Raw genomic sequence first — 15,517 nt, 5'->3', positions numbered from 1 at the left:
AGTAGATTTGCACCTTGTCATGTTAGTCTAGACATGGGATAAGGGATATCCTACTTCCCTATGGGAAAGAGATCCCCAATCATTCATGCACTACTTGTGAGAGGGGTGATGGGTCTTCATGTGGCTGCTCCCCTGTTCCAAGTGAAAGGAGTAAATTCAACATTTGTGGTCATGGATCTGTTAGAGACTGGTAGGAGTCATGATTTTCCATCCTCAGTAGATGTGAGATCCAAGGCTTTCGAAAACCTTGAGGCCTCCCTTTGTCTCCATGCATTATAGCTCCTCTAGAGCCTGTGGTTTGTACCTTGCTAGGTAGGGACTTCCTCACCTGTGTGTCAGAGAATAAAGAGAGTAGAGTCTAAGGGTAAAGGGAGCAAATCAAACACCTGGGTCTAAGATTGACCCCTGTACAGTACTTGGAAAAACTGATTGCCATTTTCACCAGGTGTCTGCAAACTTCTGATATAATGCATACAGACGCTCTGAAGCAGCTGAAGCAGATCGTGCCTCCTGTTTCCTTGTCTGAGGACTGCCTGTATCTCAGCATCTACTCACCTGCCTATGCCCATGAGGGCTCCAACCTACCTGTGAGTGATATGCCATGGTCACCTAGGGACAGAGGACATTTATTTACAGTGAGATGGAATGAGCCAAGATCACCTGGCTCCCAATGTAATGTGAACCTGAGAAGTCTCTCACTGCCATGTCCACAAAGTCTTCTCACCCAGAAAGGGAAACCAACCATAGTATGGGAACACAGAGGCCTGACAACTCCCAGAGGTCGGAGGCCAGAGGCCTTAGCCTTTTGATGAACTGAGGGCTCACTCTAAGAACGTGGGTCCAGAAGACCCATGCAGGTGCCCAAGTGCTCATCTTTGACATCACCCAAGTCCCCAGCCATTCATCATCTACTGTGCCAATGAGGTTAGGTGACCTTTCCATTAATGTTAAGTGAGCCACTCAGAGAAACACCCCTTTTCTTTTCTCTTCACATGTGTAGAGAATAATGGAACCATTTTGCAATCTTGGAGCCATTATTCCAGATTGGGTTCAAGAGATGGCCCCAAAATATTTACTGAGTGGCCTTGTGTCCCTAACGCATGGTCCAGGTCAAGGAGAACTGAGATAGTTCTTTCTACAGGGGCAGGTGCACAGGCCGAAGTGAGCAGTATAGGGAGAGGCCAGAGAGGGTATGGGCTGGGTCAGAACGTGTGATGTCTGTCTTATTTCCTCAGGTGATGGTGTGGATCCACGGAGGTGCACTGGTTGCAGGCATGGCTTCCTCATATGATGCTTCCATATTGGCAGCCACTGAGAATGTGGTGGTGGTCGCTATCCAGTACCGCCTGGGTTTCCTGGGCTTCTTTAGGTGAGAATAGAGCTGGACAGGAGAGTGGGAACAGGTAGGCCCAAGGACAGGACTGTGATCCTTGTTTCTGCCACTTTTCAGCACTGGAGACCAGCACGCATCTGGCAACTGGGGCTACCTAGACCAGGTGGCCGCCCTCCGTTGGGTCCAGAAGAATAAGCTCATTTTGGGGGCAACCCAGTGCAAGTCACCATTTTTGGTGAGTCTGCAGGGGGCACTAGTGTGTCCTCACATGTCGTGTCCCCCCATGTCCAAAGGACTCTTCCACAGTGCCATCATGCAGAGTGGGGTGGCTCTGCTGCCAGACCTCATCTCCAGCTCCTCTGAGGTGGTCTACACAGTGAGTGACCTCAACTACCCCAGCTAACAATTGCCTCCCCCTTCAGAGTCTCTGTCTCCATGGAGGTCCTTTGGAAAACGTTTCTGTTCTGTGAATTGATGAAAGGATCAAAGGTTGTAATGCACACCCCCTGCCTCATAGAGGCTCAGTGTGTTCTGTATCAGGAAAGTTGCCACCCTGGGACCCCTTTCATGAGCAGAAACTTGTAAACAGTTAGGGTGTCCTATGTAGCCCTGATCTCTAAACATCAGGGATGTGCAAACAATTTCACATGTGCAGCAAGCCATACACTGTACCCTGGAGATATCTTGACACATGGATCGTGGTGGAGTCTGGGAAAAACTTTCTCCTGTGTGAAAGGATGAGTCAGCCTTTGCCCTGTTTCCTTACAGGTGGTTGCCAACCTGTCTGCCTGTGGGCGGGTAAACTCAGAGGCCCTGGTACACTGCTTGAGAGGCAAGAGTGAAGAGGAGATTCTGGCTATTAACAAGGTCAGGCTGATAGTGTGGGTATGGGGAAAGGGACAATACATAGGGTTTGAGGAGTCAGTCCTTACTACACTGAAATAATGACCTCTCCTCCATGTCATGGTTCCCTTGAGCCATGAATGCCAAATGGAGACCCAGAGAGACTAAACTACGTATAAGATCTCTTTGGATGGGTGTGAGCATCCTGGGGTGACTTTAGAATGGGTAAAATTAAATCAAGGGCCTTAGAAAATGTCCTGTGCCTGACCTGGATCCCTGACCTTGAATGCCCCTTCAGCCTTGCACGACCATACCTGGAGTGGTAGATGGGGCCTTCCTACCCAGGCACCCCCAGGAGCTGTTGGTCTCTGCAGATTTTCAACCTGTCCCCAGCATCATAGGTGCCAACACTGATGAGTTTGGCTTCAACCTCCCCAATGTAAGTCTCACTTCCAACTCCTGGGACCCTAGGAATCTCATGTAGTGGGGAGGAGGCCCTAGCAGTATGTGGCTTAATGGCATTACTTAAAGTCTCTTTCCACACCCAGTACATGGGCTACTCTGAAACCATAAAAGAAATAAACAGAGGAACGAACCTTGCCTGCTATTATGGAGAGCACGACAGCAAACATGGTGAGTGAGGATCCAGGGTTGGATGCCATTGGAGAGATATCCCAAGATATCTTGCTGGTGCAGTAAACTCAAGGAATAAAGGGTGGGCTTGGACTAATGCTGGGGCTCAAGTGCTTAGACCCCATGACCAGCGAGCATGGGGCTTGAGGAACCCTAGTACCGCAAGAAAAGGTGTAATATGTGAGTGTTTGTGGTGGGGTCACTCCACAGCTTGACTGTTCCCAGTACACCTGGTCCAGTCCCAGGCCCCATCTCCCCACCCTGAGGCACCTTACTCCATGTCCTGGATTCTGCCTATGATGACTCTCCCTGATTCTCCTGGGCTAGGGCTTGCCTGCTGGTTGTGGTGGTCTCTTGATGGAAGAATACCATGCCAATTTCCATGAGATGATGGCAGACTTCATGTTTGTGATAACTGCGCTCCAAGTAGCACATTTGCAACGTGAGTACATCTGTGCCTGAGGCCTGACTGCCATTGGGGAACCCAGACCTGTGGTCCCAGGTGAGCTCTGTGGTGTCCTGGTCCCCATCCATGTCCTTATCAGCTCTGAGTGCCAAGCATTTGATGTTCCACATATCACACATTGTCATGGCTAATGTGAGAGAGATGTCACCTCATTTTACAGAAGACATACTGAGTCAGTAACAGTCAGTGACTCTTCCCAGGCCACACAGCTTGGAAGCCCAAGGCCATGACTGAAGCAAGGCCTTCCCACTGGGCCTGCTGCAGCCTGGAGCTCCCCTCCTCATCATCCAGATTCCAGACAGCTGTGGTCCTAGCTCACACTTCAGTAATGGTGAAGAAGGACAGTTCAAGGTGACAGACCACTACACTCCAACTTGTCCACACCTCTAGATTCCCATGCCCCTGTCAACTTCTTTGAATTCCAGCATCAGTCCAGCCTTTTCAAGGACATCAGTCCCCCCCCCACGTAAAGGCTGACCATGGCGATGAGATTTCTTTTGTCTTCGGATACTTCTTGAAGAGCAATAGTGAGTTTTCTTCATTTCCATTAATTGGGATGGACCCTGCTTTGGACCAGATGGGTTATTGTCCTTGTTGTCCACTAGTCGAAAATTGAGGCTTAGAAACAGACAGAATCGCATGAAAGGGTCCTCAGCAAGGTTAGCACTGTAGACCTTGGGAACAACAAGCCCCTGGCTCCACAGAGGACTTCTCTCTAACAGGAACATGTCTGTAAGCTTGTGCTTGTCTGTAACAAGTATCAGGCATCTTTGGCTTGTGCCCATGGCAAGCTACAGGACAGAGGTCCCCTTCTATATGTCATCTTGGGGAGACAGCATGATACCCAAGAATGAGGATGCACCTTTGTACCTGGAAAGGGGTTGGTAAATTGCCATGTCTGGTTCCTGTGGGAGACTCCCACTTTGGTCTCAGTCCCCCAGGTGGCATAAACTTGCTAATGCACAAGGATCTGATCAGGGAGGAGAACACTAGTCTCTCCAGAGTGTTTAGGTTTTTTTTACTTCTCAAATAGAAACAAGGCCTACCAATTTCTGCAGAGTGGGAAAGTGATACTGGGAGAAGGAAAGCACCATGGAGATGGGACATGGAGCAGATGACAAAACAGCAGGGAACTGTGGTCCTATTTGCACCCTGAGGCAGAGAGTATCCAGGCTGTGCGATGGGTATATAGTACCCAGGACTCTCCCAGTTTAAGGTACAAAAAGCCCAGTGTACCCATAGTCCACCTTCAGCAGTTACCAGGACTGACTATAGGTGACTTTCGATAGCTTCTTTCATTCCTAATCCCAACCCCAGGCAGGACTGCCGTTTCAAGATCTGGTAACAGATACATGGCTCTCTCCTTGCTCCTCTCCTTTCACTCCTTGCATGGAGGATCTTTCTTCTTGGCGTTTCTTGCGACCTCCAGTGTGACATCTGTGCAGGCTCTAAATGTTCATTCCAGTTCCTGAAGTCCTCTTAGTGTGCTGCATAACTGGCAGGGTTGATGGATGGATGCTTCCTATCTCAGCACATGGGACCCACTGCTGACAGCTGAGTGTCTCAAGGTCCCTCACTCAGCTCATACCATGGGTTGGGCCAAGCCAAGAGAATAGAGGTGGTGGTTTGAGGACAGTGTGACAGGCATGTAATATGTGAAGTCAGTGCTGGCAGCACTAGTTCTTTTGAAACGCTGAGGTGACAAAGCAAAGAGGCAGCAACATCCACAGTATGCCTGACTGCTGATTGGGCAGACCCAACTCTCATGCGCTTCTCTCCACCCACAGGCCAGGACTCAGCCATCCCATCAGGACCACTCACACAGGGCAGGTGCGGGGCAACCTCGTCCACTTGAAGGGCACCTTCCTGGGAATTCTCTTGGACAAGCCACCTAAGCCTCCTGAACCTTAGAGTGCTGTGAGGGATGGGACCTCACACAAAGCCATGTAAGCTCTCCCAGAACCCAGGGAACTTCACAGTGGGGAGTCAGGCCCTCTGAGCTCGGCCATGATTAGTATTCTTCCATTTGAACCTCACGGTTTTCCCTGTGTGTTGGGAGGATTCCATGTGCATTTTTCCACTGAAAATGCTAAGGTTCAGAGGGTGAAGCAACTTGGCCAGGCTCTAGCTCAGGGCTTCACACTTGGTTAGTGGTAGATCTGAATGCTGAGAGAGGAGCACAGACTCACTTGGGCCCTGATTCCAGTTATGACAAGTGTTCTCTGCCACCAGGGCAAGTGTCTCTGGAAGAGGTTAAGTTTGGTTCCATGAACTTATAAGGGCCTCAGACTTCAGCAGCAGATTCTGCACATCCCTCAGTAGGGCAGCAGTGGTGGTTTCTTAGGAATCCCACCCTTCACAATCACTGTGTGAACCCACAGGGACAGCTGCCATTGGGCAATAGCCAAGTTTAGGTGCCTAAACTGGAGACTCTATGAGACAGTGAGATTTCCTGAGAGTTGGACTTGGGGCAAGGGATACTCCTCTACCCTATGGGAAAGTAATCTCAAATCATTCATGCAGCACCTATGGGCTGTGTGAAGGGTTTTGGGGTGTCAACTTTCCTGTTCTGGGCTTGATAGGGACAGGCAGAAGTAATGGATTTCAATATATGTAGCCTAGGTATCCTGTAGACACTTCTAGGTGTCATGATATCCCAGCCTCAAAGGAAGTGAGATCCAAGGCTATCAACAACCTTCAGCTTTCCCTCATGTCTGGCTTCATTCTAACTCCCTAGAGTCTGTGGTATGTACCTAGGTGGGGAGGGACTTTAGAGAAAGATCCTCCTTGTCAGGGCATGAGGGGAACAGAATCTAAGTGTGGATGGAAGCAAATCTGGCATCAGGATCTTATTTTGACCACTGTACCATTCCTGGAATTACTGTCTGCCATTTTCACCAGGTGTTGCAAAAATCTGATATAATGAATACAGATGGTCTGAAGGAATATCATCTACCCTGTCTCCCTTCTCTATACCTGAGGACTGCTTGGATCTCAGCATCGACTCACCTGCCCATGCCCATGAGGAATCCAACCTACCTGTGGGTACCAGCTCATGGTGCCCTGGGGAGGGAGGACATTTCTTTTATGAAGATGAAAGGGCCAAGCTCCCCACTGTAGTGTCGAGTTTGATGAGAAGTCTCTCACTATCATGTCCAGACTGTCCTCTTCCCCAGAGAGGACAATGAACCCTGTTTTTTTGTTTGTTTGTTTGGTTGGGTTTTTTTTTTTTGTTTAATTTCCATTTTTTTATTTTCAGGGTCATATTTTTTTATTGTTTTATTATTCATATGTGTATACAAGGCTTGGGTCATTTCTCTCCCTGCCCCCACCCCCACCTGACCACCCACTCCACCCCCTCCCTCTCCCCCCAACCCCTAAATACCCAGCAGAAACTGTTTTGCCCTTATCTCTAATTTTGTTGAAGAGAGAGTATAAGCAATAATAAGAAGGAACAAGTGTTTTTGCTGGACAACCAACCCTGGTATGGGGACACACACTTTTGACAGCTGTAAGAGGTCTGAAGCTCTGGCTTTTTGACAACTCAGGACTCCCTCTAAAAGTTGGTCCCAGAAGACCCATGTAAGTGCCCAAGTACTGACCTCTGAGGTCACCCAAGTACGCAGTCATGGATTATCTATTGTGCCAATGAAGGGAAATGACCTTTTTCAATAAAGTTGGCTAGACTTGAATGCCACCTCAGCCCTTCAAGACCATACCTGGTATGGTAGACTGAGTCTCTACCCACGCATCCTCAGAGGCACCCCTGTTGCTCTCTGCTGATTTTCAACCTGTCCCCAGCATCATTGGTGTCCACAGTGATGAGTATGTCTTTGTCATCCCCATGGTAAGTCTAAGTCCAAACTTCTTGGGACCCTAGAGAACTCACGTAGTTAGTGGGAGCAGGGCCTAGTGGTATGTGACTTCATGACTTTAGATCCATGCCACCCCAAACTAAAACGTTCCTTGCACCATCCAGACCATGGGGTAAAATCAAACCATGCTGGAAATGAGCAGAACATTGCCAACTATTATACTGAATATGACAGCCACATGGTGAGTGAGAATCCAGGGTTGGTTTGCATTGCACAGATATCCCAAGATATCTTGCTCGTACAGTAAACTCCAGGAATAAATGGTGGGATGGGGTTGGGGAAGAGGCTCAAATGCTGAAGTGAGTGTCGTGCTAGTACAAGGCCCTGAGTTCAAACCCCAGTACCACAAAAAATTGGGAGTATGTGTGTATTTGTTTTTAGGTCACCCCAGATCTTGTCCCTTAGCGAGTATACTTGATCCCATCCTAGGCCCTATTTCTCCACCTGAAGGGTGCAGCATCCATGTCCTGGAGTCTGCCTATTATGACTCTCCCTGATTCCCCGGGCTAGGGGTTACCTGCTAATTGTGGTGATCTGTTGATGGAAGAATACATGGGGACACTGAGGACCCCCAGACCCTCCAAGTCCAGTTCCAAGAGGTGATGGGGGATTTCATGTTTGTGATGCCTGCACTCCAGTAGCACATTTTCAGTTTGAGTACATCTGTGACTGAGGCCTGACTGCCATTTGGGAGCTCAGAACTGTGGTCCCAGTTGAGCTCTGTGGTGTCCCAATCTCCATCCACATCTTTATCAGCTCTGAGTGCCACCCTCTTGATGGCCCACACATCAGGACATTCTAATGGCTACTGTGAGAGACATAGGTCACCTCCATTTTACAGAACAAGGTGAGTCAGTAACAGTCATTGACTTTTCCAAGGTCACACAGCTAGGAAGCCCAAGGCCATGACTGAAGCAAGGCCCTTCCCACTGGGCCTGCTCCAGCCTGGGCTCCCACCTCATCATCCAGACTCTAGACACCTGTGGACCTAGCTCACACTTCAGTAATGGTGATGAAGGACAGCTCCAAGTGATAGACACCACACCCCAACCTGTCCACACCTCTAGGTTCCCATGCCCCCATCTACTTCTATGAGTTCCAGCATTGGCCCAGACTTTTCAAGGATATCAGGCCACACCACATGAAGGCTGACCATGGCATGAGATTTCTTTTGTGTTTGGATACTTCTTGGACAGCGATAGTGAGTTTTCTTCATTTCCAGGAATTGGGGTGGACCCTGCTTAGGAACCTGAAGCAAGATTGTCCTCATTGTCCATAAGTGGAAAACTGAGGCTCAGAGGGTGACAGAATCGGATGTGCACCATCTTACAGCTCAAAGGCACCACTGGGGTGGAATCCAAGCTCCCTCAGACTCTAGCTTGTGTTCCTTCCACTGTTTGCACCCACCATAGTGTCAGGCATAGATTTAGAGGGAGGAGTGTTTCAAAGGCATGATTGTTCCTGAATGACTTCCCAGAGTGAGAGGAAGGAAGGTGCCACTGGGTCAGGAATGAGCTCAGAACAGATGCAACTAAAGGTCGGGATGAACAAGGGAAAGTTGGGGAAGGGTGTTAGGGGAGGGAAGGGGACTTGGCCTGGTGTCCAGAGTCAGGTTATAGAGAGCGTTGAGAGTGGAGCATGACTGGGTGGCCTGATATGGTGGCCAGATGTTGTCCTTGTCCTCCTGTATGCAGCTGACTTCACTGAGGAGGAGGAGCTGCTAAGCAGTAGGGTGATGAAGTACTGGGCCAACTTTGCTCGGAATGGGTGAGTGCACCGCACATACAGTCAACCTCCCAACATGGAGCCCATCCAGCACTTCCCTTTTCTGGGCTTGCCTCATTACCATGCATGGATTCTTAGTCATATGACAGTACCCTCCCCAACTCACTCGGAAGGGGACACCATGGGAGTGCCAGTCATTTGTCCCTTGTCCAGGGAGGGAGTGGGCTTGAGTTCGGATGGCATCAATCTGAGGTGCCAACATGCCCACAGAGGAGCTGAGGTTGACTCCAACAGTCCGGTAGTCATACATCCCTGCACTCAGCCTATACTTATAAATAACTCACTGCATGATGTTCATTGACACATCGCCCTGAGCCCTCTCTTGTTAGACGTACTCAATAAACGGCCATATGAAAATGTGGATGGATGAGGCCCAAAGCATGATCGCACTATTCCACACAACACTGGCCCTTGTTCTCTTCCTCTCAGGCTCACCTTGGTCCTCTTCCAGCCTTCCAAATCCCTATCCTCCCAATACCCAATTCCATTCAAATAAAGAAGATGCTTTGGGCAATGTTATCCACATCAGGGGGGCCAAAAATGTCATGTGCACCTCTAGAAAAGTCCCATGTTCTCTCTAATCTGTAAGGGGCCAATGAAACCCCAATTACTAAAAACTCTGGGGTCTTAGTGAGTTCAGGTGCTATAACAGGATTATCATAAATTGTAACCAGGAATTGTGATGTGGGTCTGAGATGCTAATTTTGGAAAGATTGAGAAAGGAGGGTTGCATAAGCCCAGGAGATCCAGTTATCCAGGAGAAACATTGCAATAACCCTCCTCCTTTAAATAAAAAAAACCACAAAAAATTCATAAGCTGGATTCTTTAAAAGCAATACAAAATTGTTCAGGTTTTGAGGTCAAGGTGCACGTAGATTTGTTGTCAGATGAGGGCTTTCTCCCTGCATCAAAGACGGAAGGACAGTTCCTTGTGTCCTTACTTCAGGGTGACACATGATGCTCTCGTGATATTTCACCTTTTAAGGATCTCTCCTCTGAATTTCATCACATCAGGGATTAGGTTTCAACATATGAATGTAGGGTTTCCCAATATCAACCCCCAGGATCCTAACTACTGAAAATGTCTACACCTATGGTCCTGTAGATTGAATACCATTTAGGTTGGCATTGAAAAAAACTCATCATTCATCTATTTGTTCACCAAAGCTGTGACTGGTCCCTGGTTTGCAAGGAGCAGGATTGGGCATGTCCATTGACCTTTGAACTTTTGTCATCTCAGGTGGTACCAGAAGAGGCAGGTTTGTCTCTTTGCTGTTATTCTAAGTGGTTCTGCACACACTGTGAGGCCCACAGAAACAAGATCAGAGAACATGTATGAAGTTTGTCTGTGGGAAGTGTCCTTGAGTTTGGGTTGTGGGTCAGAAGGACTAGACATTATAACAGAAGAGATTTCTATCACCTGGTTCCTTAAGGCCTGTCCATCCAGGGTGTTCTCATGTGTTGCAGAGATCCCTGGCATTTTTCTGACTCCCTGAGCATCAACTACTCTGCTTGGTCCACCCTGTGGTTAATTTTCATTATGTCATTATTGTTCTCCCTACACTGTTTTACCACTCCAGTATGTCTTCCCTTACAGTTTATGTCAGTTTACAAAGGTACCAAATTGTGCTCCATCTGTTTCTTTGCTCAACCAAATCATTTTGTATGGGTCTTTAGGAAGCTTCCTATACACCTTAGGACTCCACCATGCTCTACTTCTGGCCAGCTCATCCTCTGACGTCACCAGTCTTCCCAGGTCAAAACCCTTTTGTTCATTCACTGTATTTAAACCCAACCTCAGGGCCTCAGGACTTTTGCGATGAAAGATGAAGTTTTCCATGATGCCTTGTGCACCAGGTGGCAGACAAGGATAACATGAAGACTGGGCTGAGTTGGGAGAGGTAAGAGAACTTTGAGTGACAGGACTGGTGCACTGTGTCCTGAGAGATCACTGAGCTCCTGCTGCACACAAGCCCGTGTGTGCTGTCAGTATTGCCTGTGAATAGGATGCTTCCCCAAGGGTTTCCAGTAAACTTCTTCCAAATTTAGCAGTTATTTATAAGATTTTTATTAAGGAGTAATTTATATGTAATTAAATTCATCCATTTACTGCAAAGTTTGGTACATTTATGTAAACGTATGAGACATGTAATCACCGCAAACTCAGTATTAGAACAATTCTTTCAGCCCATAGCTTATCCTCACACCCCTTTATATTCATTGTCTTGGACCTAGCTTCCTCTCAAACACCCAGCTGATTTCTGTCAACTGTAGTTTGGAAACTATATACAGCTTGGAAATGTTAAAGACTTTTCTGTCACTTTGTATTAAAGGAATCATTGGTAACTTGCTGTGCCACCAGGTTAAATGTCTTGAGTTTCAAGGAACACTTCCTTCCTTTTACTGAGGAGAGCAATTCCATGTGTGCACACAATACATTGATGTACATCTGAGTAACATCCATTTTCAGCTGTTTTTTGTGGGTTCATTTTTTTTAAAAGGCTCCTGCTATGTAGTGAAGACTGGCCTCAAAAATCCAATCCCCCTGTGTTAGCCTCCAGAGTGCTAGGATTACAGGCATAATCCACCAAGCACCAGTCAGGGTTCTTTTTAATAAAGTTGTTATGCACATTTTCAGACATGACTTTCATTTGTTTTGGGTAAAGACCTGAGAATGGAATTGCTGAGTCATATGACAAATACGTATTTTACTTTAAAAAAATGCCTCACTGTCTTCCAAAATGAGTAGGTCATTTTGCATTCCACCAGCCATGAATGTCGGTGCCAGTGCTCCATGTTCCCAACACTTGACTGTATTGTGCTTCAATCTCATTGCATTGAGTGATGTTAGGTTATGGTGTCTTTGTGGCAGATGTGTCCCTGACTCTTAATTTTATTAAATTAAATTAATTAATTTATTTATTTGTCACTGGTGTTTGAACAAGGGCATCTTGTTTGCTAGGGACGCATTCTTACTACTGTAGCCACTCCACCTATTTTATTTTTTAATTAATTTATTTATTTACTTTTAATGAGACAAATTAGGAAGCTGCCTCAGCTTCCTAATTACTGCAGTTATGCATGATTGTCACCATGCCTGAATCTCCCTGACTTTTGGCTTCTGCTTCTTCCTTCTGTTCAATTTCTCACTGTCTCTATCTCAATTTGTCTCTCTCTGTCTCTTTCTATCTGTCTCTCTCCCTCTCTCTGTCTGTCTCTCTCTCACTGGACCACTGTGAATTTTCATCACTTTCCTATGCATACAGAAATGTTTCTGAGACATCCTCATTGCATACTTTAACTATGACCTTAGCCATCATGGATGCCAGGACCTCCTTAAGATGGTGCAAGAAGTGGTGGAGCACAAGGGGGACTTCTCCCTGGCAGTAGTAGACAGCACCACCAGGATTAGGAAGAAGCCCTGTATTGTCCAGAAGGATGTGCTCGTGATACTGATGGGATGATTTGGGATGTTTCAGACCCCATGTCCAGCTGTTAATTAGGTCAGGAGAATTGGGGACAGAGAGAATCTGCCCATCAGGCATTCAGGTTAAGATTTGGACCAGAGTGCCTCAAAAAGGAGCAATGAATTAACAGCAGGCCTTGCTGATTAGGTAGAGGTCAAGGGAAGCACTTTTTGTGCTGTGTCAGGGGAAATAATCTCTCCCAGAAAGGTGTCAAGAAGGAATTCTTGTGATAGCAGTCTGTATTCCCAAGACTATAGGGTAGTGGAATGAAAAAGCAAAGGGCTATTCTCAGAAGGCACTAAAGGCTGTCTGAGGTTGAATCTCATACCACTTCCTCTGGGAAGTAAGGCTTGGTGGTAGCTCCTAGCCCCTGCTGTTTTTGCTGTGTCCAGGCAGAATTCAAAGTGTTTTAGAAACTCTTGTCTCCCCAGCCTTAACACAGGTCCGTAGAACCCAGTCACATCACAGTTGTGATCAGAAGTTCCTCTTAGGATTCCAAGATGGCAGCTAGAGAGAGGAAGCAGAAAGCGAGCCTCCTATAGTGAAATCTTGGAGAGACACTGGAGACACACTTTGAAGGCATAATCACTGAGAAGAGGCATAACTTTGACCTCTCCACACCTCCAGCCGGCTCAGAGAATCTCCACTTCACATTAACAAAGAGAAACCAGAGGTCCCCTGAGCCGCCAGTCGCCTGCGCCCAGACGGCTTGGGAGGATGCGTACCAGGTGAGCTTCGTGGTATGCGGTACTCCCACAGACAAGCCTGGGCCAGAGCAGCATAGCCTCCTGGACAGACTGACCTCCAACCAGGGAAAAAAGAGAAACTGAGTAGTAAGCAATAAAAACAATAAAGACACATGGGAAAGAGGTTGGGTCTCACTGAGCGCTGAAGATTGGGGGAAGGGAATCCTTCCCAGGACTGTAAATAAACAAGCCAGGCGTGCTGGAGAGGATCTGGTGGGAGCGGGGGCATGCATCCAGCAACCAGGAGTGGGAAAACTTGTGAGAGTGGTGGAGGGAGGAAAATGCCACAGGAGAGGAGGGAAGACCCACTTCCCACGTGAACTGTAAACAAACTTGGTGGCTGGCAGGAGCAGCAGCACTGCCCAGTAATCAGGAGCAGGAAAGCTTGTGAAAGTGGCAGTGGGAGGAAAACTCCACAGGAGAGGGGGGAAGACCCACCACCCACATGAACTGTAAATACACACGCAGGCCAGAGAACGCGGGTGCAGTGTCACCTTTCCCAGTGCTTGGAAAGGGTAAAGCTTTTAGCAGAGGCTCACAGGAAAACTCTGAGTAAACAATGCCTGCAGGGCCAGGTGAGTGCTAAGTTCACCCCAGAGATCTGCATAAATAACGCCTCCAGCAACAGCAGGCTGACAGCAGCAGGCAGGCAAGCCACAGCTGCAGATACCATTCTCAGAACTATCTCCAGACTCTTTTTTTTCTTTTTCTCCCTACCTTTGATGAGAGAACAACCGAAGTACACCTGCATGCTGAAAACCTTACTGAAACTGTATTGCATTTGAACTTGGGACACTTGGTGGGGTTTGTGTGTGTGTGTGTGTGTGTGTGTGTGTGTGTGTGTGTGTAGATTTGTTCTACTTTATGCGTCCCCTTTGATGAGACCAGAACAGAACAACATCTGAGGCACCATCTCCAGGATTGGAGACTGAGATGGACACCCAAATTATTAAGACTGAAACTTCATTGCATTTAAATTGGGAGGTTTTTTTGGTTTTTTGGTGTTTTTTTTTTTAATTTTCTATTTTCCATTTTATTTTAATTCATTTATATATATAGATTTTTTTTATTAACTTATTTTTTATTTTTATTCTTTTATTTTTTTATTTTTGATTTTCAATTCTCTCTCTGTCTCGCTAATGTCTGTTCAGCTTACTGTCAATTAGTACACTAACGCTCCCTGCTTATACCTTTGAAACTTTCTTGTCTGAAATCATGTTCTGTTTTCTCCCTCTTGTCTGTGTATTTGTTTTCCCCTTTTCTTTAACTTCTTGCATTCCATCTCAGCTCACCCTTCCATTCTAAATATTACCATTGTTATTATTACAAGCTAGAAAATACTTAATTGCACACAGTACAGGGACACTAACAACACAAAAGACAATGATGGAAAGACAGAAAAAACAGGGAACCCAGTTTCTCCACAGCAAAAAATTAGTACAGGAACCAGAGGGGAATGAAGAAAACAGGTACTCAGATCCAGACTCCAACAAAATGAAGATAAACTATGCCAAAGGACCCAATGAAGCCCACAAGAATAATTTAAAAGAAGACATACTACAGGTACTCAATGAGAATTTTATAGAGATGATACTGGATAGGGTCAACCAAAATGTACAGGAGACACTCAGAAATTCCAAGACAACAAAAATAGAGAATTAGAAAAAAACAAAAGAAGAAACAAAGGAAACCATAGAAGCAAGCAGTGTATAAACAACAAAGCGAAAGACAGAACACGATGAATAAACAGATAAATGAACTCAGGACAAAAATAGACAACATTAAAGAGGAAAACAGCCAGGATGTGGAAAACCTCAGAAAAAGAACGAAACAAAGTGCAAAACAAAATGGAAGGCCAATCCAGCAGAATAGAACAAACAGAAGACAGAATCTCAGAACTTGAAGATGAAATGGTAATCAAAGGAAAAACCGAAGAACTATTAATGAAACAACTCAAGACCTGTGAAAAGAAAATGCAAGAACTCACGGACTCCATCAAAAGACCAAACTTGAGAATCATGGGTATCGAAGAAGGAGAAGAGGTGCACGCGAAGGGAATGTGTAACATATTTAACAAAATAATAACGGAAAATTTCCCAAATCTAGAGAAAGATATTCCCATACAGATGCAAGAGGCCTCCAGGACACCAAACAGACCAGATCAAAATAGAAATACCCCACGACATATCATCATTAAAACAACAAGTTCAGAAACTAGGGAAAGAATATTAAAGGGTGTAAGAGAAAAAAACAAGTAACATACAAAGGTAAACCCATCAAAAACACAGCAGACTTCTCAACAAAAACATTAAAAGCAAGAAGAGCATGGGGTAACATCTTCTGGGCACTGAATGAAAATAACTTCAATC

The 15,517-nt window shown here is 46.3% G+C and overlaps 1 protein-coding gene across 1 annotated transcript; it reads left to right on the top strand.

Moving 5' to 3' along the window:
* The first annotated feature begins 467 nt into the window (after nt 1-467).
* Nucleotides 468-5,186, top strand: LOC109680197 (pyrethroid hydrolase Ces2e-like). The gene is made up of 8 exons (XM_074056927.1): nt 468-587; nt 1,236-1,369; nt 1,451-1,709; nt 2,102-2,218; nt 2,475-2,615; nt 2,725-2,809; nt 3,666-3,741; nt 5,063-5,186. The coding sequence occupies exons 1-8, from the start codon at nt 468-470 to the stop codon at nt 5,184-5,186; spliced, it is 1,056 nt and encodes a 351-aa protein (XP_073913028.1).
* The last annotated feature ends 10,331 nt before the right edge of the window (nt 5,187-15,517 follow it).

The sequence above is a fragment of the Castor canadensis genome, chromosome 15 (genome assembly GCF_047511655.1).
Source record: "Castor canadensis chromosome 15, mCasCan1.hap1v2, whole genome shotgun sequence".
NCBI lineage: Eukaryota > Metazoa > Chordata > Mammalia > Rodentia > Castoridae > Castor > Castor canadensis.
Note: the sequence above shows the minus strand (reverse complement) of the source record. Positions and strands in the feature narration are given on the sequence as shown.